Genomic DNA, 26736 nt, shown 5'->3' with positions numbered 1-26736 from the left:
AGGATGCCGGCTAGATTATGGGTACCATAACGGCGCCTATTTCGGCTGTGTAATGATTATTGTGTTTCGGTCTGAAGGGCGCCGTAGCTAGTGAAATTACTGGGCAAATGAGACTTAACATCTTATGTCTCAAGGTGACGAGCGCAATTGTAGTGGCACCCCGAATTGCACTGCATTGTAATGGGCAAGTCGTACCGTCTCTTCTTTTCATAAAAAAAATGCCTTTAGATTTTTCATTCCAAAAATATCATTAAAATATCCTTTTAGCGAAGCACTTGGATTAAAATAGGAATGGCCAATGGAATTACTGAAAGCAGACAACCTTGATTTGTCAGAATCATTTAAATGTATAAACGTACCTACTGCAATTAATATTATGTTCAATCAAATGCCACAGTTTAATGCAATTATTTGTGGCTCTGATTCAAAATAAAGGCAAATAAACCGGCCGCTAATGATTCCTCAAGAAAACTCCTATGGTGTTGCAAGAGAATGTGGGTGGCGGTGATCACTTAACACCAGGTGACCCGTACGCTCGTTTGTCCTCCTATTCCATAAAAAAAAACACGTCCCGAATGTTGGGGGGGGGCTTCTACATCCGTTATGATTCTTTTTACTGAAGCTTTACATAAATATATTGAATTTTTTATGTTCGTTTATGTCACCTTACTCTTAAACGACTGGATAGATCTTGATGAAGTTTTGTGACTGTGAATAAATTAATCCGAGAATAGATTTTTCAAATATATTTCTTCAAATAGGATATCAAGTCACTTATTGAAAGTTAAAAACTCGTTCGAAAAATATGCCTCAGACCTGAGAAGAATGGCAAGAAACTCAATTTTTAGAGCTAGGTACAAAATGATTTTTGATGAATTTATTTATCTCTACTATCACTTTTTACATTTTGCAAACTGTGTTATTATATTATGTGCTACTAACATAAACTTAGATGAGCCGTGCGGCGTTATATAGGCATTTGTCTAACCAGACAGTTGGTATATTATACGCATAAACGAACAGTATTTTCGCGAACAAATGAATTTTAGATGGCGATATTATTACCTATTTATTCACATGAACAACAAATAATTTTACTTATTTGACTACTGAATGTTATTTAAGTCTAAGATTCACACTTTGATTCTAATCCTCGTACGCGGCCACACCGCGAACGGGGGAGTGTCGGAGGATACTAAAGCACATGAGTAAATAAACGGTACAGAGACATAGGTTCTGAAGAGAGGGATAAATTGTTACCAATTGTAGGGTTGTCACAAGATAATATAAATTAAACAAAACATATTTTCTATCTCTTGAGTCCAATTAAGATGTTCCCGAGCAAATCTTAAACGAGTTTGTCTGCGAGCTTGTTGAAGAGATTTTATTATAATATAATAATAAATATTACTATAAGATTTATCAATATAAAAAAATAAGGGGTCGAATATTGGCATCGCGGAGCTTTGCTATCAGAAAACTGGACAGAATTGCAAAATCCAAAAATTTAAGAGCTTATTTAGAAGATTTTGTCACTGATATTAGTTATAGACAACTCAACAAAATTGTTTAAAAAAAAGAGCTGGTTCCTCAGACAGTCTTCTGGATTAGGATCTGCTCATACTGACCCAGTGAAAAATTGTCTAAAGTTTAACACAAACCACCTGCAATATCATCACTTATATTACTACAATAAATATTTTCTTTGTCCTTTTCCTGTTCTTCAATGTATATCCTTACTCATTCAATTATTTCTTTGGTCTCATCTTTTGGTGCATATTCTTTTGTTCATGTTTTCTTACTTTCTTCCTTCAGTTTATCTGAGTTATCCTTATTCTAGCAACATATCTTAGAAGATTTCGTGAGGTTTTTATTGGATTTCCGTTTCTTGGATTTCTTTTTATAATCGAATTCTGAAGTAGATTTGATTGTTTTTCTCAAGGATACCCAATATAGAATTCCTAAATCCATCCCCAAGTAATAGAACTATTCCAGTTTACTTCAAGCCTACTGGTACACCAGTGAACCCATATTACTTGTATTACATTGGTGCATCGAAATTCTTCTCCCCATACTCAAGCTTAATAAGTGTATAAGTATTTATGCAGCTAGCGCCATTAATTGCCCTTTCCCAAGGCTTATCAGGGTGCAATAATAGAATGAAACCATTTTGTAGGAATACACAAATGGTTTGGTTATTTTAGATCTTTATATATCCACCTTTACCAGTAGGAGGCTCCTTTGCACCGGATGCCGGCTAGATTATGGGTACCGCAATGGCGGCTCTTTCTGCCGTGAAGCAGTAATGTGTAAGTATTACTGTGTTTCGGTCTGAAGGGCGCTGTAGCTATGGGCAAATGAGACTTTACATCTTATGTCTCAAGTTGACGAGCGCAGTTTTAGTGCCGCTCTGAATTCTTGGGTTTTTCAATAATCTTGAGCGGCTCTGCATTGTAATGGGCAGGGCGTATCAATAACTATCAACTGAACGTCCTGCTCGTCTCGTCCCTTATTTTCATAAAAGAAACATTTAACATGAAAACCAAAAAGTATCGAAGGCGCGTTGAACTTTTGAATGAAACTTATATAGTAATTTACAGTTAACTTCATTGCGCAGTAATTATAAATATTTGAAGGTACGATATATCAAAAGAGTCACAAACTTACCTAGTTTTATAAATTTTATATGTCGTAATATCTTTGTTGTCATCCATACTATTTTGCGAGACAAAGTAAAAACTGTGTTATTAAAAACGCGAAGTAAAGTTATTCTAAATTTAAAACTTTTTGCTTTTAACTTACCTTTGTCTCTACAGATTTACATGACAGGCAGAAGTAATTTTAAACTTGGAGTAACTTTACATTGCATTTATTAATAACACACTAATTGTATAATAACATTTACACCGTGGTGTTAGAGATGTTTTTTCAATGATGTAGTGTTTATTTAAATTATAACTTTAAACACTGAAATAATTGAATGCTAAATGATAGTCCGTAGTCTTTCTGCCGCTCTGGACTAATGGATTGTATTGTTAAGTTATTTTTTAATTTTGTAAGACTAAGCTTGTTTTTTACCATCGACCTTATTAACCGTAGACGTCTAATTAAGGGCGAACCCTTACAGACAGGGCAGCATACCACATTGCACATCAGGAACACAGATACATAGTAGTTAGCAGCGATTATTTACGATATGTTCTGATTATTACATGTAGAATGAGCTTTCAGCCCCGCCTACTCATTTGCATTGCGGATATTGGGAGCCTTTATGTCCTATATTTCATACTTTCCTAAGTTGGTTGGAATGGAATCTTTTCATATTTGCGGTTGTATCAGCACTCAGCATCCAGTATAAATACTTTTGATAGTATTTGCACAGTGCTACTATACAGAGTCAACTCCGTTACACCAATAGGGTGCGGTGGAGAGCATCGTCTCTGCGGTGTCCTCTGTAGTACCGGCTTGCTCGATTGCCTACCGGTGGTCGTATTGGACATGACACGTACACGAAATCAGATTACGTGCAGGCGTTTTTGATGTCTCGTGCCACAACACTATGTTGATACTTGACATTATTAAGCCAATCAGTACTTTTTACACGCTTTTTATTAACTTCACCTGTAGGTATGTATGTGTGTTTGCAACCGACTTAAACGGCCACATTTCCTTCATACTTCGTAGATTTATCGAGGACTGGTGACTGGTGACAATACATTAATTTAATAAAAAAATTCCATTTTTCAATTTGCGAAATGAGATTTTTGTTACTATAATTTTCTTCTATCCGTCTATATGGCAGGAATTGATGTTAATTTTAAATTTCAACTTCAACAAATATTAGAAAATTTTCGAATACCAAAGAGAATTTTTAATTTTACAATGCAAATTAAGTGCAAGTTTAAAAAAAAAACTAAAAAACACGTTTTTATAAATAAAGCAAACTAAAAATTCTACAAAAAGCGTGTTTTTTAGTTTTTTTAACTACTATTTAATTTAAATATGCGTTACACTTATGCTGTAAATGGGTGTGAGTCTTTTAACTCACTGTAGCAAGTTTTTGTTACAACCCTCGCTGGTTTTGAGCGACTAGACGACGAGACAACGTGGCAGGTATCTGGCGGCTGAACGAAATAGTTGACTGCATATATGTGACGTCACTAAAATGGCGACTTGTCCCTATATCAACACGAGGGCTTATGATGTGTGTCTTAAGATACAACTTCGTTATCACCATGCCTAAAGACAAAGAAATTGAATGGTTGATTATAGGAAATCATTGGAATATGGCAAACAATAGATCGATGCATATAAAGTAGGTCAACCGAGTATAGTGTTACTATACCGACCTATTTATGTGATCGATACATTCAGATAATGCTCTTGAATTATCTATCATGTTCACGTAGTGGCTATGCATAAAATGCGATGCAAAAGATTAATATTACTATTTACTTACATCGTTAGCTTCGAGTTTCAAGTGACTTCGTAAGCTAATTCCAAATGATTTTAAGGTTTTTAAGTTGTTTATTCATCAATATTAAAGAAAAAAGACCTCTTAATCGAGGGTGCCCATTACACCGTATCGTACCTACCATTCATGCTCTGCGCAAGGTACGTGACTCACTGACGTAAAGGAGGTGTAATCTCAAAACTTTTAATTGTAAATAAAATTTTAATTTTATGCCTGACACGGTCCTAGCCTGGTTATGAGTAAATAAAACATTTTTTACCAATGAGTTACTATATTTTTGATTTAGATTTATATCGTTTTGTCCTCTCTGTGTGACACTGCCCCCTGAGCTGAAGGTCCTGGGTTCGAACCCCGGTAGACGCAGACGGTTTGTTTGTATGAGTATTGATATTATACATATTAAATATATCATCCATACGCTCTGCTTAGTGTGAGGCAAGATAATTTGTGCAATATTGCGTCAGTTAATTATTATTATATGATTTAATGGTTAAACATTGCGAATTATTTTAAATTAATTTCTTGTTAAATGTATTTATTTTGCTTGACAGGGATGCATTTCTCACAAGCCGTCGCTATAATACAGAGTCAAGTCGGAACAATAAGGGGAGTGCAAGTACTTTATAGTGATCAAGTAAGTTTGAAACAATTATGTTCAACTTTGAAACATTTTATATCTCTATGTCTAGGGCTTATGGCAATACGTATAGAAAAACTAAGTATATGGGCATAAAATTAAACAAAATAATTTCTGTAATTACTGATTTTAATCACTTGTATCACTAGGAAGTATAACGTCCGTTCTGTACAACAAACTACAGAGTAATGCACTGCAAGCATTTTTTTTTGCGCCCAAACAAGGGAAAGGGCTACCCTCCGGGATAACGACGGGAGGGAGGTGGTGAATGCTCATGCATACCAACGCAGCCTAAGTCTGCGTTGGTTATGTGGGACTCACGTGAAAACCTAGGTGCCTACCCACTAAACACCACCTGCAGTTGGCTTTGGGCAGGTGCCCTCTAAGCCTACATCGATGGCGACCTTCTCTTGGGGAGAGAGAGGCGCAACGTACAGAGTAAGCTACTTTTATAGCGTTGGCGTGAGGTAGGTAAAATCTAAATGATTGTTGTCATTATGTACTAATGTCAACGAAGAGTAAGCTGTACGTTGACATTTGACACATATGTCACTCTTACTGTAGGTTGACATTTGACAACCTATTCTCTTGAAGATTAATTTTTGCATATTAAAATAAAATAAACCAACAATACGCAGGGTCGTGCAGCTCATATAGGCAATTAGGCAGTGCCTAACTCGTTATGAACCTAAATAAATATTGTGTTAAAGTTGATTTAGTTTAACTTGGTTCCGTTATTTTATAACCAAACTTCTATTAACCACACTCATAAACTTTCCTAAATACCTACGGTAAGCAATCTCCAGGGTCGCTAGAAAACCAATGCACGCCCCTGGGCATATTATGTTTCATGATTTCTTCTCCATTGGGAATTATAGAAATACATAAAGGGTCCAGTAGAGTCTTATTTATTTACTACCTGAGTCAGAACAGACGTTGTTGTGTTCATAATAAAAAAAATGTTGCGGGCGGAATTTCGTAAAATTCGTTTTTAGCTGACCTCAACTCGGTGAAAGGAATATTCTTACCCATATTTCAAGTCTCTACGCTTTATGGTTCCAGAGATATCGCGATGAGTCAATACAGAGGTGGAAATATCTTATATTATATCGTTTTTTTATGGAATAGGAAGAAAACGAGCGTACGGGTCACCTGGTGTTAAGTGATCACTGCCGCCCACATTCTTGCAACACCAGAGGAATCACAAGAGCGTTGTCGGCCGTTAAGGAAGGTGTACGCGCTTTTTTTGAAGGTACCCATGTCGTATCGTCCCGGAAAAACCGCACAAGGAAGCTCATTCCACAGCTTTGTAGTACGTGGAAGAAAGCTCCTTGAAAACCGCACTGTGGAGGACCGCCACACATCCAGATGGTGGGGATGATATCCTAACTTGTGGCGTGTCGTGCGAAGGTGGCAATATATATTAACTAGTAGTTGCCCGTTGCATTCGCAACTAAGGGTTTCATCTCAATAAAATGTTTAAGTAGGCATAACAGAGAGCGAGTTGTCATATTGAAACATGCAGGGCAAGCCTGTCAGCCATTAAGTTGACATAGCGACATCCCATTCTGCACGGACGCACGCCAAGAAAGGGAAGAAATTAGTAGGATTATTATTAATCCAACAGGTTGAGCAATATTATACAATTTCTTAATAACTAATACAGATATATTTTTAGATGTTATCGCACATAGGTGCAAATGGAAGCCAAATTTTGAAATGGATATTTTACACGCAATTATTTAGTTAGAAAATTTATTCAGTTAGACAAGAGAAAAATTATAATATGTTAAAAAAAGAACATATATTATTATTTATACCTATTTTAAAAATTTAAATTACTTAATAAAGAGTAGGTACTTGAAATAAATCATTAATAATAAGTGCTTAAGTAATTGTTATCGACACTGTCAGTATAGTTATGAACGGCGTTTTTAGGTACTTGTAATTATGTCCAAGCGTGGATAGTTTTCTTATATATATTTATATGTCTATATTTGTATTTGTTATGAGCGTACAGGTCGCGTGATGATAAGTGATCACCGCCCCTCATGCTCTTCTGCAACACCCGAGGAACCACAGGAGTAGTGCTGGACTATGTACGAACTTTATTTCACTTGGAAATAGTGTACAAGGAAGCTCTGTCGACTCCTTTTTGGACGTGCATTGAAGTTCCTTAGAAACCACTTGTGTTGATATCTTAGTTGGTGATATGGGGTAAGATGGTGGATTCGCCGCCAGGAATCAGGATACACAGATTTTCGAAATCCTCGCCGTGACTAATTCGGTAGAAGACACGTAATGAAGCTACGTCTCTACGCAAAAAAATTACGTAGTCAATTGTTTAATTATTATTACTATTTCAACAATTTGTTTTCAGAGCCCTCTATCGGTGGACCTCGTTATCAACATGCCCCAGGACGGTGTCCGGTTAATATTCGATCCTGTTGCGCAGAGGCTGAAAATTATTGAGATATACAATATGAAATTAGTTAAGCTTAGATATAGGTAAGTACTAACTATACACATCATGATATTCACTCACTGACATGTTTAAATACCACTGGACAGGCTGTTTGATAGCAATTTTTTTGTGCCTATTTGAAACGCCACTCGCGAGCGTCCAGAGAACTAATTTTGACGTATAATACAAATGAATGCGAAGGAACGTACAACACTCTGAAGTATTTTTACATTTTGAATAAATTTTGTTCGTTTTCCGTGTTATTTATACTTCAAGAATCACCGTTATAGTTTGCAATTTTTTTTTAAATAGTTTCCCACCATCTGTCGATTTTTGCTGAGGTTGTCTTCACTAGTTTTAGTACCGCAGACTCTCGCTACATGACCAACAGCGCCAAAATGGCGAATATCAAACAGGCACAAAAGCACTTTGACAGCCGCCAGTCCAGTGGTATTTAGAGGTCAGTGTATTCAATAAAAACCTAATGTCAAACACTAAATGTCTGTCATATAATCAGTAATATTATATAGGCAATATTTAAACCAGCTCAGTATCTGCTCCGACTGCGACACTCCAACGAACACCATGAGCGTTTCAGATATAGATCCACTGGGCATGCAGTGATGCCAATTAAATGACTACTACGCTTCGAACACGAACACAGCGCGCGAGAGATGAAACTCTACTGCTCCAGACTCTAGAGAGGCGCCTCCTAAAGGCTCTCCAGACGAGACGTGGCGAGTGGTGGCGGTAGGAGTGTTAGTCATCTACATTTGCCAGTGGGAGACTCCTAGTACAGGATGCCGACTAAATCTAGTACTCAGCGTGGTTTGTCGTCCTATTATTTGGGCGCAAATAAAATAAAGTGTAATCAATCATTTAATGGATATTATGTTATTTTCGAAAGATTCAAATTCTAATGATGCTAACCGGCTACCAAAGTCCAAACGAATTACGGTCATAATTAGCTACAAACTATATAAGTACTGAATGTCTTTTTTTGCTTAAATCAACATTAATTTTAAAATGTTATAAATAGTGTCTGTATTTTCCTCTTTAGCTATGCTTAATGCTTCACATTTTACATATTCTTACATTTTACCAGCGGGAGGCTACTTTGCACAGGATGCCGGCTAGATTATGGGTACGACAATGGCGCCTATTTCTGCCGTGAAGCAGTAATGTATAAACATTCCTGTGTTTCGGTCTGAAGGGCGCCGTAGCTAGTGAAATTACTGGGCAAATGAGACTTAACATCTTATGTCTCAAGGTGACGAGCGAAGTTGTATTGCCGCTCAGAATTTTTGTGTTTTTCCAGAATCCGTAGCAGCACTGCATTGTAATGGGCAGGGCGTATCATTTACCATCAACTGAATGTCCTGTTCGTCTCGTCCCTTATTTTCATAAACAAAAGTGACAGGGTGGCGAGGCTATATCCTAACATAGCTCAGGCTTTATTAGAGTAGTGTGAACATTAAGGCTATCGTGTCTGTTATGGAGCCTACTAGAGTTAGTTAATTATGTTCTAGAATGCATTAATTACAATCACAGATAATGGTCGTATAAATGTTAGTGAATAGATAATGTGCGTGGTGACGAGACAATGCAACGACGCAATTACGAGTCTACACTGACTCATGAGTCATTAGCAGCGCATTGCGCAGGTGTCGCGGGTTCAAGTCCCAGCTGTGGGCTGGTGAGCGGACAGCTCAACAAATAGCTCATCGCATTTTCTTTGATTAACGCGAGTGTTACACATTTAAATAAAACACTTTTTAATGGATTAAAACGCGTGTAATTGTAACGGTTTTACATTAGATTTTTGCGTAAAAGTTACATTTTTATTTTAGTTAACCCGACCTTTCCAGATCTCGTTTTCAATAATAACCTCTAAATTAAAACCCATAACTACACATATCAAAACAGATGAGGACACGGTCAGTAAATTTTACCAAAACCTATCTGTGTACAGTAAATACCACCTCCGAGGAAATAAATGGCGCTTAACTTCATAATGACAACTATGACAAATACTATCTTTGACTAATTTCATCTGCAGCCCCCCTGAAAACGAGATCTGGAAAGGTAAAAAAAATCTCTAATGTAAAATCGTTACAATAACACGCGTTTTAATCCTTTAAAAGTGTTTTATTTAAATAGCTCATCATCATCAGCCGGAGACGTCCACTGCTGGCCAAAGGCCTCCCCCAAAAGACTTCCAGGACGATCGGTCCTGCGCTGCCCTCATCCAACGTATTCCGGTGATCTTGACCAGATCGTCGGTCCATCTTGTGGGGGGGCTATATATCCACTTAATCTATATCAAAACAAATAGCTCACGTATTATTTATTTATTTTAGGTCTACCGGAATACCATTCCGTCCATTTGTATACACATGCTTTACATGCAAACTGCAACTGCACTGCTACGCTTGACATTTGAGTCGTGCAGTTGTAGTGCAGTGATAGTTGACGTTAATTTCACTGCACTGCTGCACTATCCCTGCCATATATATGCTGAATAAAAAATACAATAAAACTGCTACAAGAATGGTACCATATAACCAAAGTTAAATATATGCATGAAAAGATGAATTTATTAAAAACAGTTTGTAAATTCATAATCGCTGTTTTTATCAACGCATAAATAATTTTAACATTAATTTAATTTAATTTAATTAAAACAATTATTTAATAAATTGAAACGCATTTTAAAATAAAACTAAATTAGTTTCATTTAATGCCGCGGGACATCTTAAATCGGACGGAATTTAATATTTCTTTTTAATATAATTTCCAATATGTGTTATATTTTGGAGACAAGCGCCATCATCTGCTCTAGAATGTATCAACAACTATGTTGGGATATTTAACTGTCTTATATTGTTTCTACGTTGGACTTCATGAAAACAACTTTATTTATTTAGAATACGCACATATTTAAATCAGCTAAAATATGGTAGTTTTTGTGTATTGTGATAAAATCTTGATATTTGAGATTTAATATTTGTATACATTTTCACTGTTAATGCATAAAAGTGATTCTAATTAATTATATATAGTATAAATAAAGTTTGTCCAATATCTATCAGCATATCCCTGAATTTATATGATTTACTAGAAACTACCAAAAACCCTTCGAAAACTGCTGTAATTAAAATTAAAATTTCAACGTAATCCAAAAGAATACTATTATTTTGCAGTAAACATGCAGTTGCGGTGTAGTTTTGTTAGTGCTTCCCATGTATATATATATATAGCTACTCTTTCACCGAACCTTTTTTTTGACATTCATAAGTGTCATTTCAGTGACCTACATGAATAAAATGTCAAAGTAAATTAAAAGAATACTATTATTTTGCAGTAAACATGCAGTTGCGGTGTAGTTTTGTTAGTGCTTCCCATATATATATATATAGCTACTCCTTCACCGAACCTTTTTTTTGACATTCATAAGTGTCATTTCAGTGACGTACATGAATAAAATGTCAAAGTAAATTAAAAGAATACTATTATTTTGCAGTAAACATGCAGCTGCAGTGGAGTTTTATTAGTAGAATAGCTATTCCAGCGTTACTGCAAAATAGCTGCAACATGCTTATTTATTGGAACACCGATATGTCAAATTGATCTGTTTGACAGGCGTTGCGTTGCAGTGCAGTTGCAGTTTTTAGTAGTAGCAGTAGTTTATGATAGTGAAATGCCTCTGTTGGCCACCTATCTACAAACAATTTTATAAAATTTATTAAAGTATTCTAATTTCTAAAGTAGAATTATTATTGGAAGGGTTAAGCTACATCTATGCCACTTATATCTCTATTGAAAAGGTCTTACAGTTGGTTTTCCGTTGCAGTGGCATGTGTTTCAACTCGCCAGAGATAACGCCATCTATCGAGCAAGTGGAGCACTGCTTCGGCGCGACACACCCCGGGCTGTACGACAGTCAGCGACATCTGTTCGCGCTCAACTTTAGAGGACTAACCTTTTATTTCCCCGTCGATAGCAAATTTGAGGTAATATTCGGAATATCTTTTGCATTTAATTCGGCTATATTTATTAATATTCTATTATAAAAAAAAAAGTACTTACGTGTCCATATCAAGTCCATTATTTTGAGTGTTTTTGTAGATATAAATGAAATACTACCTGAAACCTTTAAAACTATGTATCATAGATATCTTAGTTAATACATATATTTTATTCTGGCTTAATGCGTGACTATAATGTGTCCTAAATGGAATGCAATTTGACATCAAGTAACATTTGCTTACTCGAAGTGAAGCAGTTACATTCTCTAGCTGTCTTCTTTTTCTTATGGATATAATCACATCATAGTTTTTTCCATCACTTCATGTGTCAGTGAAGCATCGGCAAAACATTTTTTAAATTGTTTTGTATGATATTTCAGCCTGGCTACGCGCACGGGCTAGGCTCGTTACAGTTTCCCAATGGAGGATCGCCAGTCGTCTCTCGGACTACGATATATTATGGATCACAACACCAAGTGAGTAACCTGGCCTACTTCTAATTCAATTCTTTTGATTTAGTACATAGTTTCTCAACCTTATTTTGCTCACCGCCCACTTTGAGAATATGTTTTTTTCTAGCGTAGTATTTTCGTGTATTTTTTCCTTTTTAGACTACATTTTTTAATCTACCCACACCCCATCTGCGCCATCTCAATAATTTTCTCTGGGTCTTCTACTGCCTCCCCGAAAGTCTCAAACGCCCACAAATGGGCGATATCGCCCACGTTGAGAACCTATGATCTAGTAGCATATAATGTAATCAATTTGCATTGTCATGCGTAAAAGCTAATTTTAATATCGCTTCATTAGTGCGACTCAGCTGAGAAGAAGCCACATGAACCTCAGATAATATATATAAAAAACTTAACATAAAACTTAAAATAAAACTTTAATGAAGTGACTACTGGACGATAAATTATATATATTCGTACATGTATTCATTTTTTTTTAAATTACGACATATTTCGCAGGTATATTGTCAAAGCCGTGATATTATAATAAAATGGTAGATTGTCAATCGACTTAATTTCTTACAATTTAACGGCCTGGTTTTAGTGACATTATGATTTCACGGGTACACTATAGTTACCTATATTATAAGACATTGTTGACAACTTAAAACTTTTCTTTTTACATTTGCCACCACTTTCATGTCATTTACTTGACCTACATGAATAAATTGATTTCATTTATGTTAATGTATATTTTATTTTTATTAACTTACGTTGCAGTTGAGTCGTTCAGGCAGCGGTGGCAGGTGTCAAGCGCCTCTGGCAGAGCTGCCCCAGTCCTGCTACAGACACCAGCTGCACCTTCGCAGGTGTGACGTCATCAGGAGCGCCACCGCCACCATGGGTCTGCGGCTACACATATACACAGAGAGTAAGTTAGGTTATATCAAATTAATTAAAAGAAAAACAAGAGTTATATAGTATAGTAGATGAATCAAAACACACACAGGAAATTAATAAATGTATTATTTATTAAGCGGGCAACTATATATATATATATATATATAACTATAAATATATCGCCCGAATCAGCCATCACCTCACTCGACCATATTTTGGGGATGCAAACGGCGCACGACGCCATCACAAGGAATATCATTTAAATGAGTATGGCGAAGCTTGCTACAAGAACACAACCAAAGAACAAGACGGAATGTATCTGTCTATACAGTATGAACTTCATATATATGCATACTTGTTAGCGCATTTGCTGACGACATACAAAGAATGAACAAAATTGGTACATTAATTTCGTCAGAGAGTAGACTTTTCATTTTGAGCTCAATTAAACGTGGTATTAGAATAGAGTCGCTCGGTCAATGATTTAATGAACTTCAATATTTTAACATCAAAAAGCGACGCTGCCAGTTGGCAGTGTAATCCATGGCACGTGTGTCGCGGTGCTTATCGAAGGCGGCGCAGACGGTCGTACGTCGGACGGCGTAGGGTTAGACACCTATCGATTATTATTAGTTTCTTTTGAACTGAATTGTAATCGATAAACAAAAAAAGTAAGTGTGTAAATGTAAAAACACTGAGCCCTGAGTAATTAAAGCTAAACAGCTTTTATAAGTGTGTTTATTTTATTAATTGAACAACAGTTACAACGTTACGTAATTTCAAAGCAGCCTGCCAAAAATCGTACCAAATCACCCATTTGCTGTTCAAACAATAACTCAGAAAACAGTGGTTTCGTAGTTCGTACATCGTATTCGTATAACACAAAAATACTTGTATTTTAATGCGTTAATGTTTAGGCAGGCAGCTCAATTGTAATATATTACACTCCATTGCAAAACTGAGCATAGATCCTCTGGTGGGAGATACAAGTCATTTGGCGTTATAACGGATATATCCGTTGAAGACATTCTAGACTACGATTTCAGCATCTATACAATTGTCATATTCGTCATCGACTGCCGATCGAATACAGTCTGTTGTTGACTCTTTGACCCAAATACGACAGGCGAATCGAACATGAACCTTTAAGGAGGGATTCTCCGACTTCCGCTGGGTTAAAATCTCTTCCAGCACCGGCGTCATTTTGTTGTGTACAACCGGGCGACAATTGCTACTTCACGCCAGTTTTCATTTAGGTATATCAATTTGATGTTTTCCCGCGGTCGCGGTGGACACTATGGATCTAACTAGTGGTAGTTGAGCTTTGGAATATGCAAAAATTGCCTACCGTTGGTATCTAGCATCGTAAGGAAAAATGTATGATTGGATGTTCAATAGAAGTTTGGTTATAAAATAACGGAACCAAATCAAACAAAATTAACTTCAACACTAGTGCTATATTTATAACGAGGTAGGTACTGCCTATTGCACGGCCCTGTCCGCGGGTCCCTCACACGTCGTGTTGCAGACAGTCGCGCCGGCGAGGCGGCCACGTCGCGGCGGCGCGTGGTGTTGTTCGGCGACACGGTGCAGGGCGTGGCGCGGTCGCTGGCGGCGCCGGCGCGGCTGTACTACAAGGCGGACGACAAGATGCGCATCCACCGACCCACGGCGCGGCGTCGCCCGCCTCCCGCCTCGGACTATTTCTTCAACTACTTCACGCTCGGATTGGTGACTATACACTTTAAAATAACCGCTTACGACCTCTATATCTTTATTATAAGCGTCAATTAGGAAATTAGTTCTTTGGTCAATTTGGTGGTCGAGCTGTTAATATGTAATTATATAATTAATACAATAGTGTTAAGCATTTGATTCGTATACGTAACTCTCACTTTGTTTTTGTTTTATATTTTACATCGTGAGAATCTGTAAATGGCTTTCTTTTATTTTATCATGTGACTATTTATTTATTTATTTATTTATTTATTTAATAGGTACAACAGAATTACAACAAATACATAATAAAAAAAATAAACTACCAGCTAAATACAAGATAGGCTGCAACTCCACGAGGGTATGTACTCAGCATGTTTAGCATAAGTTGATAACTATGCAAATACAACAGAAATAGCGATTTTAAAACTAACTTTAGGTAATGTAGTATTATAAAAGAAAAAGATAGAGAGAATATATATTTGGACAAATAGAAGTGAATAATTATGGTAGTTAAATTAAGATGCTTTTTTAAAAATTTAAACTAATTAAGGAATTTATATAAACTAGATTTCCATTTACAAACAGATGAACTGTGGATGTCAGGTACTTCACTGATTTCGAGTAGTAGTGCATTGTATTGACGACAAATTCTATAGATGGGGTTTTGGAAGGACACGTTATTATTGCAGAACGGAATGATAAAAGGCTGTTCATGTATGTATTTTGTATAAAATCGTTAGGCCATGCAATTTGCGACGACTCTCGAGGCTCAGTAACTTGAAGTGAGATAGCCTTTCCTCATATGTAGTCAGCTCCCTTTTTAGACCAAACCTAATCGTCAATACGCGAAGAAGAAGTCTTTGAATAGACTCAAGCATATCAGTATATGTATTATATTGAGGTGACCAGACAATGGAGGCGTACTCGATTTGTCTCAGGATTAGCGACTTATAGAGTAACAGTAAACTATTTGGTGACTTGAATTCTTTAGTAGCTCTGCATATGAAGCCAGATAGCTTATTACATTTCTTGGCTATTTCTTCATAGTGATATTTAAAAGTTAGTTTCGAGTCAAAAGCAATACCTAGATCCCGTAAAACAAACTTCCGCTCAAGTGGTTAATTATCAATTTTATAGTCAGACAAAATTGGGTTTTTAATACGAGTGAAAGATATAATGGAGCATTTTTTTATACTCAAACTCATACTGTTAGCACTACACCAACCGAGTAGAGTATCAAGATCCAATTGTAGATTAATACAATCACTAACAGTTTTAATTCGACTAAAAAATTTAAGGTCATCCGCATAAAGCAGGCAAACATTTCTTAGCCTAGGGATCAGATCATTAATATATATAATAAACATCAATGGGCCGAGATGGGATCCCTGAGGAACGCTGGATATTATAGAGACTCGTCGTGAGTAGAATCCCTTCAGAGCTACTAATTGACTACGATTGAATATATAAGATTTTATCCAACGTAAGAGGCAACCATGCAGACCCATAGTTTCCAATTTACAGGCCAATATTCTATGATTTACTCTATCAAAAGCCTTTTGGAAGTCAGTATAGATAGAGTCAACTTGACCATGATCGTTGAAAGCTCTACAAATAAAGTCTGTATACTCCATCAAGTTACTGGCGGTTGACCTTCCTTTTAAGAAACCGCGTTGCTTCTGAGTGATAATATTTAAGGACTCTAATATTTTGGCAAATCTGGATAAGATGCTTATAGGCCTATAATTAGTACAGTCGCTAGGGTAACCCGATTTGTGTATTGGTATGATGTGTGCTTCTTTCCAAGCATGAGGAAAAACACCAGTTTGTATAGATTTGTTAAAAATCAAGTAAAGAGGGTCTATCAGAGCCTCTGAGCAATGCTTAATAAAGTAGGGAGGAATGCCATCTGGCCCAGCTCCTTGTTAGGATCCAATGCATTGAGTTTCTTTAAAATATCCCCTTTAGATATGTGCACTGAAAATAGAGGATAATTAATAGTAGGCTGACTTGATAAAGAATCGTTCATGTGCCTATCTGGTTCAAAAACTGATGAAAAATACTCGGAGAAGAGTTCGGCTGCGGCTTCACCACCAGTTGCAATTTTGTCACCAAACTTAATGGTCTCGGGGAATGACGGTCCAAGTCTTTTACTTTTAATATAAGAAAAGAATAGTTTGGTTGAATTATTAAGCGACTCTTCCACACTTAAAAGGAATGAGTTATAACAAGCCTTAATCAGAGCCTTGGACCTAGAGCGTAATAACCGAAACTCGTCGAAGTCCCTCGGATTATTGGTTTTTTTATATTTTTTATGGATACGATTTTTCTCTTCTATACAGGCTTTCAAAGATTCTGAAAACCAAATAGGATAGTTCAATCGACCTATTCGCTTATATTTTGTGTTTCTTTTTATTGTGTCGTTAAGTATTTCATAAAAATATTTAACACTCAAGTTGACATCACTATGGCTTAAAATACTGTCCCATGTGTTATTATTAAGTTGTAGTATACAACTTTTTGTGTCACATTTACGAAAGTTAGGCACCATAATAAATTTGTTTTGTATATTTTTAATATTAGATTCAATAGACACATTGATCTCAATGGCTGGGTGGTGTCGGTCGGGCACACATAATGGGGAACTCTCAGATAAAGATACGTCTGTCAGATCTGTCATAAAAAGGTCAAGAGTACGATTATTTGAATTGCGAACATAATTATATTGCGACAGGCCACCCACCTCCAGTAGATCAATAAGTAGCGAAGATTTGGTATCGTAGGCTTTACTAGGGCACAGACGAGGAATGGAAATGTTATCGCATGACCATGTAATACCAGGCACATTAAAATCACCGAGAATAATAGTTTTAGAATTGTTTAGATTTAAAAGCGTATTACAACAATTATCATAAAAAGTGCGACATTGAGTGACATTCAGATCGGGAGGTAAGTATACAAGGTATATATTTAAGTTAAATCCACGAGGTCCTCGGTTCTCTCGTACTGTTATCCATATATCCTCTAATGAGCTTTCAAGTCTAATTGCAAATAGATTTTTCTTAAGTGCTATCAGAACACTCCCACCGGATTGCTTTGACAAACAAGTAGATTCGCGGTCTCTACGAAATACGGTATACCTGTCATCCACAAATTCACTATTAGAGAAAGAGCTATCTAGGTTTGTTTCGCATAAACAGATAATATCATAATTCTCAATTAGGATATTTTTGTACAATTCCGTTAATTTACTTCTTATTCGGTTAACATTCTGATAAAATATTTTCATAAAAGACACTGATATTTAAAAATCCAAATAACGTAATAAACGTATAACCTTAAAACTAAATATTTATACAAAACAATAAGTAATATATATCACAAAATTAGCTTCTCAAGACTCATGATATCTTTAATGTAAATAGCGGGTGAGGTGTCGTCTTTTCTTATATATACTCGGCCGAATTTAACCCATACGTACTTACATCCCTTATCCTTAGCCAGATGTCGCGCGGCTGCATGCAAGTCCTTACATTGCTTTGAAAGGTGTTCACCCACGAAAATAGGTATTTTATCTCCACTAACTCCGATGTGAACGGAATTTAGGTGATCCATCGGATTACCTCTGTTGTATCTCTTGACGCCTGATATAATTACATCACGGTGACGTTCAGATGGAAGTGTTACAAGTACATTTCGAGGCCTGTCAGATGAGGGGTTGAGTTTGGCAATTCGACGACACGAGCGTATATCACTGTCCGATATGGGCATTTTTATTTGTTCACAAAGCTTCTTAAACAACATGGCTAAGTTCTCATTCCGGCGCTCTGGAATACATTGAACCTCTAAGTTACAGCTCCTTGAAGCTTTTTGGGATTGACAAAGACGATACTCCAACTTAGCCATATCAGATTGTACCTTGGCTTTCTGTGCTTCGAGTTCAGTAATTCTCTTAATAGCCTGATCAAGATTTGTTCTTTTGTCTTTTTGTTCTTTAGATATAAAGTCTGTAGTTTCAGTAAACTCTTGTTTAATTGTTTCCACAACAGCTTTCACTTCAGATTTCACTTTTTCCTGAATTTCAAGGGAGAGTGTAGATCTGATACTATCTAACTTTAAGTCAATAAGCTCACTAAATTGTCTCATGTTGATTGTAGCTCTTGAATCAATATTGAGTGGTTCACACCCATTATTCGAATTAATTGATTTAGAAAAAGAGTTATCAAGTGAGTCATTGCTTGAAATTTTGCCATGAGGGGGTTGGGAAGCAGGCAGTGATTGAGCCGAAGCCACTGGAACATTGTTCAGCCTATGTCGCGATCCTACGGGAGTATCATCATTTCTAGTTCTACGAGTAATATTTGCACATGACTCGCAGCGCCACGATCGATTCAGTTCTCTAATATTTGACTTAAAATATGATGACGAGTAATCAATGCATTGGTAGTGATAGCACGCTTTACATGCAACACATTTAAGTAAGTCAGACTGGCTGACAGCTTTCTTACATCCCAAGCAGTTCATAGCTAATTAGCGGTAAACACAGTATCGTAACTTATGACGTAGACGCGGAATGAACGAAGAGAACAGTACAGTTATATTCACAGTTAATAATAAATTTACAAGTACCGTCTTTATTTTTTCCACATTACCTGTTACACTTATTATTTTCACTTTTTTATAATGTATCACAGTGCACGATCCTCAACCGTGCGATAAACAATTTAATAATTGGTATAAATAACAATTTAGATATAGTTTTTTTTTGTTAATTTAAAGTTATATACCTACTGTCACTGTTCTGCTTACTGTATCGTTAACACGGGAGTTCCACTACAGATTTTGTTTTGTGTTTAAATTGAGTGTCACTAGAAACTACTTGTGGAAAACAATTACTGATAAATTTTGAACACTGCACAACAGAATTATTATTAAGGTAACTTCTACTGATTGCTATTTTTATTGAACAAATTTATTTTTACGGAGATCTCGATTATGATTTTACAGCTGTCACACATGAATGTGACTATTGTAAAGTATTCAGCTGTAGATTCTCCAATAATATAAATAAATAAAAAATAAATAAATAAATAAATTATATGCATGTTAACCAACCCTTGGTAATTTAAACGCACTTAAAATTTAAATATCGGTATTTTACAATTTCCACTAATAATAATTTAAATAATTATTATATTTAATAGAATTTGGGCAGCGTTACCCCTTAGAATTCACGATATGTAATGTCCACTCGAACTTAGCGCTCTGGCTTATATAGGGCACTACCGTCTACCATGATAATGTTACCAACTGTTAGTTGGCACTGCTGTAGTGCCAACTAATCAAGTTAACTAAAGATCTAAATATTATATGCTATTATAGTTATAGTGATAATTATATTAAATAGTATTTAAATGTTAACACATCAAGCTGACTTGTATTATGTATTTGGAAAAAGTAGAGTCCGTGAGTATAGCATAGAAACTCGAACATTTCATGAAAACTGAAAAATAAGTTTTCATTTTAATATTCAAATTACATATATTTTAATAATTCAATTTAAAACCATGCGCATAGTACTTTTTGCGCGTAATATATAATATAATTGGGCGTGTCAGTGTCTCTAATCTAAACCCCAAAAATTCTGAGCGGCACTACAACTGCGCTCGTCACCTGATACATAAAATGTTAAGTCTCATTTGCCAAGTAATTTCAATAGCTATGGCGCCCTTCAGACCGAAACACAGTAATGTTTACACATTACTGTTTCACGGCAGAAAAAGGCAACGTTGTGGTATCCTGTGCAAAAGAGCCTCCCACTCCCGCCTGTATAATAGATAAGTAATTATATTATAAATACATATCATAGTGAAGTATTCTTTGATCAGGACGTGCTGTTTGATGCCCGGACGCACCGAGTAAAGAAATTCGTTCTCCATACGAACTACCCGGGACATTACAACTTCAACATGTACCACCGCTGCGAGTTCGAGCTCAACGTACAGCCAGACAAGTGAGTTGCCAGCCGTAGAAGATAAATATTACTAAATAATGTCATCAAAGCGACCGAAACTGTTCTTTTATCTTCCACGGATATCGAGACAATCGAAAGTGACATCATCATCAGCCGGAAGACGTCCACTGCTGGACAAAGGCCTCCCATAAAGATTTCCACGACGATCAGTCCTGCGCTGCCCTCATCCAACGTATTCCGGGGATCTTGACCAGATCGTCGGTCCATCTTGTGGACCTCTTACCAATACTGCATCTTCCGGTACGTGGTCGCCTTTTGAGGACTTTACTGCCTCAAGCGCTGCCCCGAAACCGGCTGGTATTCCATAGCTATTTGCCTTGGATGAAGTATATACTGGATTTGCCACACACGCGTACACACGAAAGAGAAAAAAAAAGCGGCTAACTGCGTGTCGAACTCGCCCATGAAGGGTTCCTTAGCATCAAGTAACATCATAACATAAGTTCTTGTAGTTCGTTATAACTATGATCGATGTTTAATAATAGTGTATTAAAAAAAACTACATACTAGATCTCATTCAAACCAATTTTCGGTGGAAGTTTGCATGGTAATGTACATCATATATTTTTCTTAGTTTTATCACTTGCACTTGGGAAGTGTCTCTCGCGCAAAGTATTCAGTTTAGAAAAAAAAATATTTGAGAAACCAGTTACGCAGGCCCAACACGGCTAAACCTGCATACGTTGCCACCCCGTACCCCGTCGTAGTGCTGATCGAGCACCCATTGTCTTTTACATTTCTTTAGTTTAATTGTAATATTGTTTAATCAGTCTTGTTCCAATTTACCTGTGAGTAACATTAAATATTGTTAAATAAAGTGCTTTTTAAAAACTCAATTCCCGACGCCCGATACATAACTAACCTCATATCGTTTTTGCAGACCTATCCATAGATGGGTTTGTTGAAAAAAAAATTTTTGAGTTCTAAAGAATTGGGAACCCCCAAAAATTTTTTTTTCTATTTTTGGGTGAAAATCTTAATGTGGTTCACAGAATACATTAACTTACCAAGTTTCAACAGTATAGTTCTAATAGCTTCGGAAAAAAGTAGCTGTGACATATGGACGGACAGGCAGATAGACAGACGTGACGAATCTATAAGGCTTTCCATAAGTTCCGTTTTTTGCCATTTGGCTATGGAACCCTAACAATCGTGTAGCCCGGACAAATTTACCTTATAGCTGAGTGGGTAAAGCACCAATTGAAAGTGCGATTGGGCCTTATTAAAGGAAAAACTAAGTTCAAAAACATGGAGCAAACAATGCGCACATTGAAATTCTTTTAGGTTGTTAAGGTTTCAATTCCCTGAAGGTCAGGCAGACTTGCGACCACTAAAAATTATGTGTCGAATGTTACGAGGAGACGTTGATGCTCCAGATCTTCATGAGCAATTGTGTCGTATACGTGTCCCTAAATTCAATCATCGTCGCCCACGAAAAAATAAACTTTTCGAAGTCCCGCTTCATAGCACCGTTGCCCGAGCCGTGGCACCTTACAACACGCTCTTTGACAAGAATGCTAAATGGGATACATCCAATGATGGATGGACTTCCCTAGTTTCTGAAATACGCGGAGAACATTGAAATTGTGTAATTAATTGAATTATTCTTTAATATTCCCTTTTTGTATGTAATTTTTCCTTTTAGTGTTTTGTCTAATTAGTGTAAGTGGCACTGCCGTGCTAATTGGACATCTAAATAAATAAATAAATAAAACTAGTGGATCCGACAGACCTTGTCCTGTACACACGTCTTAAATTTGAAAAATCGGTCCAGCCGTTAGGAGGCGTTGACTAACATACACATGAGCAAGATAAATATATTATATGGACGGAATTGAGAATCTAAACCAATCTCAAATTCACTGGAACACACAAAAAAATCATCAAAATCGGTCCAGCCGTTGAGGAGGAGTTCAGTTACAAGAGACGCACAAAAGAAATATATATTAAGATTATAGCTGAGTGTGTGTATGTGTGTTGTAGATGCGAGTCGAGCGTGGTGGAGTCGCGAGGCCCCGTCAGCATCACGGCCTACAGCAAGTGGGAGAGTGTGTCGCGCGCGCTGCGGGTGTGTGAGCGACCCGTCGTGCTGAACAGAGCCTCTTCCACTAACACCACCAACCCCTTCGGTTCCACCTTCTGCTACGGCTACCAGGACATCATCTTCGAGGTATTTTTTTTATGGAAAATGAGGACAAACGAGCGTACGGGACACCTAGTGTTAAGTGATCACCACCGCCCACTTTCACATTCTCAATACCAGAGGAATCACTGGAGCGTTGCCGGTCGCCCATGTGCGCCCGTGTACAAGTGGACAAGGTGGGACAGCCATCAAAAAACTGCCAATATCTACTTATCCGTAAAACAAAAACACAGAAAGAATTTTTTACCGGGTGTATTATTAATTGATCTTGGTTCTAAAAGCCATAAAAGAAAGGGCAACGCTTTTGAAGACAAAATATATTAGTTTTTGTTTGAATTCACCAATGGCGGCCATTTTTGTTTAGCATACAACGGGAACGTTATTTTGTGAAAAAATTTTTTGGAAAACAAAAATTATTTTTGGAATTAAAACATAAGATCATATTATAACGTGTTCACTATACACATTAAAATAATACAAATAAGTCAATTGCAATATTTTAAGACGTTTAGCAAAATAGTTACAATTTCTCTTACAACTCTGAAAGAGCGGCGGTATCACAGCACGAATCTGCCACAAGTCTCGTTTTTTGTTTACAATAACCAAGCTTGTTTATCTAGTAGCTCGTAACATAAACTGCATTATGATACCTCGGCTAATGTAAACACAAGTAGCTAACAGCTACAAAAAACAGCTGTGCTAATGGCGTCTGCGCGCGGGACGTGAGAGCATAGCATAGGTTAAGTAAGGTGTACGCGCTTTTTAGGTTTCCTGTTATTAGTAATTACTAATAATATATAACTGGTTTTCCAGAACAATATAATAGTATGTTCTAGCTCTAAACTCTTAATTCATTTTATACGGAATAGGTTTTAAATTCACTTATTGAATGTTAAAATCTACTAACTTTTGGTTTCTTCATTTCTTGTTTTATAGAGAAAATTTACTATCAAGAACATAATATTAAGAGACAAAAAAAATTATTAATGATTCTTTTAGGAGGTGCCATGAAGTTATAAATACCGCGAATAGCCCTCTCCGACAGGACAAATATGGTATCAATACCGGCTGCATTGCCACGGTAATAATGTTCCATATAAGATAGTTACTAAAATAATATACCGCATTTATATACACAAATAAAATTTGAAAACAAAATGTTATGAACGATGCGGGACTCGAACCCACGACCTCTCACGTTCCGTGCGAGTGCTCTTCCAACCAGAGGTGTGTGTGTGTGTTAATCCCAGAAGTGAGGGTTTAAAAACTAAACAAATTATTCGCATTTATATATCTAATAGGATAGAATAGGTTCTACCTTTTCCGTCCATCGTGAACAAGGACAACCGCGCTGTCAGCTCCATGTCCAAAAATATGGTTATGATCTCCCACGCTCATTCTTCTTCTTCTTATGTATCGCCAAGCTCTCTCTCTGTAATGTAACGCTATTTGTTGACAGGTGATGTCAAACAATTACATAGCGTCGATTACTCTGTACCAGACAGAGGCGACCCGACCGCACTACACTGTGAACTCGATCGCGTGACACCAGCAGGTACGTACTACGAACACTATCATTTCTTTTGTAATGGAGACATGCTCATACAATAAGAAGAAAAACAATAAATGAGACTGCTTTTATATACTCAAATATCATATACCCTCCATGATGCGTGCAAGAACCGCACATTATGACCACCATACAAATAGACCGACTTGAAGCTGGCGGATGCATGGAATGTGAGAGTTAAAGTCTCCAAAAAGGAGTGAAATTAAAAAAAAATAGACTGTTTTGTTAGAACAAATTACTTATCCGCGACAATGTTATTATTGCAAAATAATAACATCGATTTCGATAAAATTATTTCATTCAAATTTCGAACATCTCTAAAAATAATGAAATTTCATTGGTCTCTATTCTAATATCAGTCGAGATGGCGTTTAGTTCGAAATGAAATGCAAACAAATTTAACAAATCTTACACGTAAGTAAGATATCATAGTTGGGGCCACCGACCTGTGTAAATAAATAAAAATGTGGTGTCGTGGGACACCAGGTAGGAACGAAGTTCCTTCGGCTAATGTAAAATCGACACAAATTGCAAAAAAAATCGTTCTAATATTGCTATAATCGTTATTATATATTAATATAATAATATTGATAATATATACACTACTCGCTTGTGTATGCGACTGTCGCGCCTACGCACGTCTCATTTAAAGGTTTTATTCCACGCACTTTTCCACGCACTTTTTTCCACGGATTTTTTCTTACGGTTTTACTATCACATTTTTTTCAGTTCGGTCGCGCAGCAAAATCACTATCCCCTCCAAGCCTGCCGTAAGGAACTTCGTTCCAATATTACTCGACAGGCTGTTCCATATGTTTGACAGATTTTTTTTTGTGCATATTAGAAGCGCCATTCGCGAGCGTCCAGAGAACTAATATTGACGTATAATACAAATGGCTGCGAAGGAACGTACAATACTCTGAACTATTTCTGTATTTTGAATTAATTTCGTTCGTTTTCCGTATTATTTATGCTTCAATAATCAACGTAATAAAGTATACATTTTTTTTAAATAGTTTTCCACCATCAATCGATGTTCGCTGAGGTTGTCATCACTAGTTTTTGTACCGCAGACTCTCGCTATGGCCAACAGCCAACGCCAAAATGGCGAATATCAAACAGGCAAAAAAGCACTTTGACAGCCGCCAGTCCAGTGGTATATAGTAGAGGTCAGTGGTTGGGGCCGACTGTAGTTTGTCTCTGAATTAAAACGAACTATGACAGCTGCCAGAAAACTCTGCCTTAACGTCATTACCGTTTAAAATTTGTGGTGGTCATAATACGCGGCTTCTGAATGCATCATGGAGGCTTATGATATATGGGTACATAAAGTACTGTATGTAACTGTACATAATTAGGTATTAAATAATAATGATAGTATCATTTATATTCAGGCATTTTATCCATAGATCTACCAACAATCTTAACTTAAATTACATAACATAGTTAATAATATAATAATAATAGTTAATAATAACATATTTTAATTAAATTACAGATAAAAATTTAATATATGTCATAATGACAATAAAAAAAGAAAATAATTAAATTATAGATATACCTAAAGATATATTAAAACACTCGTGTGATGTTATTATGAAATGCCTTCCGCTAGTTTGACCTTCATTATGTACATTCACATACTACTATTCATTCATTCAAATCTGAGTAACTGACTTTGGTGGAAAAGTCGGCATAATCAGTTGGTTATCTTGCTAACTCATTAAAAATATAGTTTATAATAACTTAAATATTAGATTTAAGTAAGTTAAACAACTTGAATCAGGTGTAAATTAAAAACATTTATTCAAAGGAGACAAGTTTTTGGGACCACTATGAACGGTTACTAAGATATATATAATATGGAAAATGACCGTAAAGTTTATAAGTTAAATGAGCAAAGAGAAACTATTTGATAGTAACTTGTTATCAGAATTTTGCTTTTTATAATAATACGTATTTATTGAGTAGTTACTTTTATTAGAGGGCAGGATGAAAAACCAACATCTAAAATAAAAAACAAAATAATAATAATATATGCCTTTAATTGCGAGTCCACTTATTGCGAATATAAGTTTTAAATGTGATATTTCTCAGTCATCGTGTTCGACAGTGTTAAACTAATTATAGTATATTTAAAAATAGTATATTGTCAGCATCTAAATCAGGGTTGTTGCGGATTCAAATATTATGACATCCGCGGATACGGATGCGAATTATTAGAAGCGGATGCAGATTTCAGGATTGCTACTAGCAATCCCGCGCGGCACGTGCGACTCTAGCCCCGCCACTTTCTTTTCAAGTCTTTACTTGTT

The 26736-nt window shown here is 36.4% G+C and overlaps 1 protein-coding gene across 1 annotated transcript in view; it reads left to right on the top strand.

The window, feature by feature from the left end:
• The window catches only part of LOC126969863 (PHAF1 protein CG7083), a 48962-nt gene that overhangs the window by 10130 nt on the left and 12096 nt on the right, over window positions 1-26736 (top strand). The window contains exons 2-10 of the mRNA XM_050815441.1: window positions 5026-5108; window positions 7492-7619; window positions 11429-11588; window positions 11984-12079; window positions 12836-12986; window positions 14484-14686; window positions 20563-20687; window positions 22692-22878; window positions 24311-24406. Of these exons, the coding sequence (XP_050671398.1) occupies window positions 5026-5108; window positions 7492-7619; window positions 11429-11588; window positions 11984-12079; window positions 12836-12986; window positions 14484-14686; window positions 20563-20687; window positions 22692-22878; window positions 24311-24397 (1220 nt within the window). The 3' untranslated portion in view covers window positions 24398-24406. The remainder of the gene's footprint in view (window positions 1-5025; window positions 5109-7491; window positions 7620-11428; window positions 11589-11983; window positions 12080-12835; window positions 12987-14483; window positions 14687-20562; window positions 20688-22691; window positions 22879-24310; window positions 24407-26736) is intronic.

The sequence above is a fragment of the Leptidea sinapis genome, chromosome 19 (assembly GCF_905404315.1).
Source record: "Leptidea sinapis chromosome 19, ilLepSina1.1, whole genome shotgun sequence".
Lineage (NCBI taxonomy): Eukaryota > Metazoa > Arthropoda > Insecta > Lepidoptera > Pieridae > Leptidea > Leptidea sinapis.
Note: the sequence above shows the minus strand (reverse complement) of the source record. Positions and strands in the feature narration are given on the sequence as shown.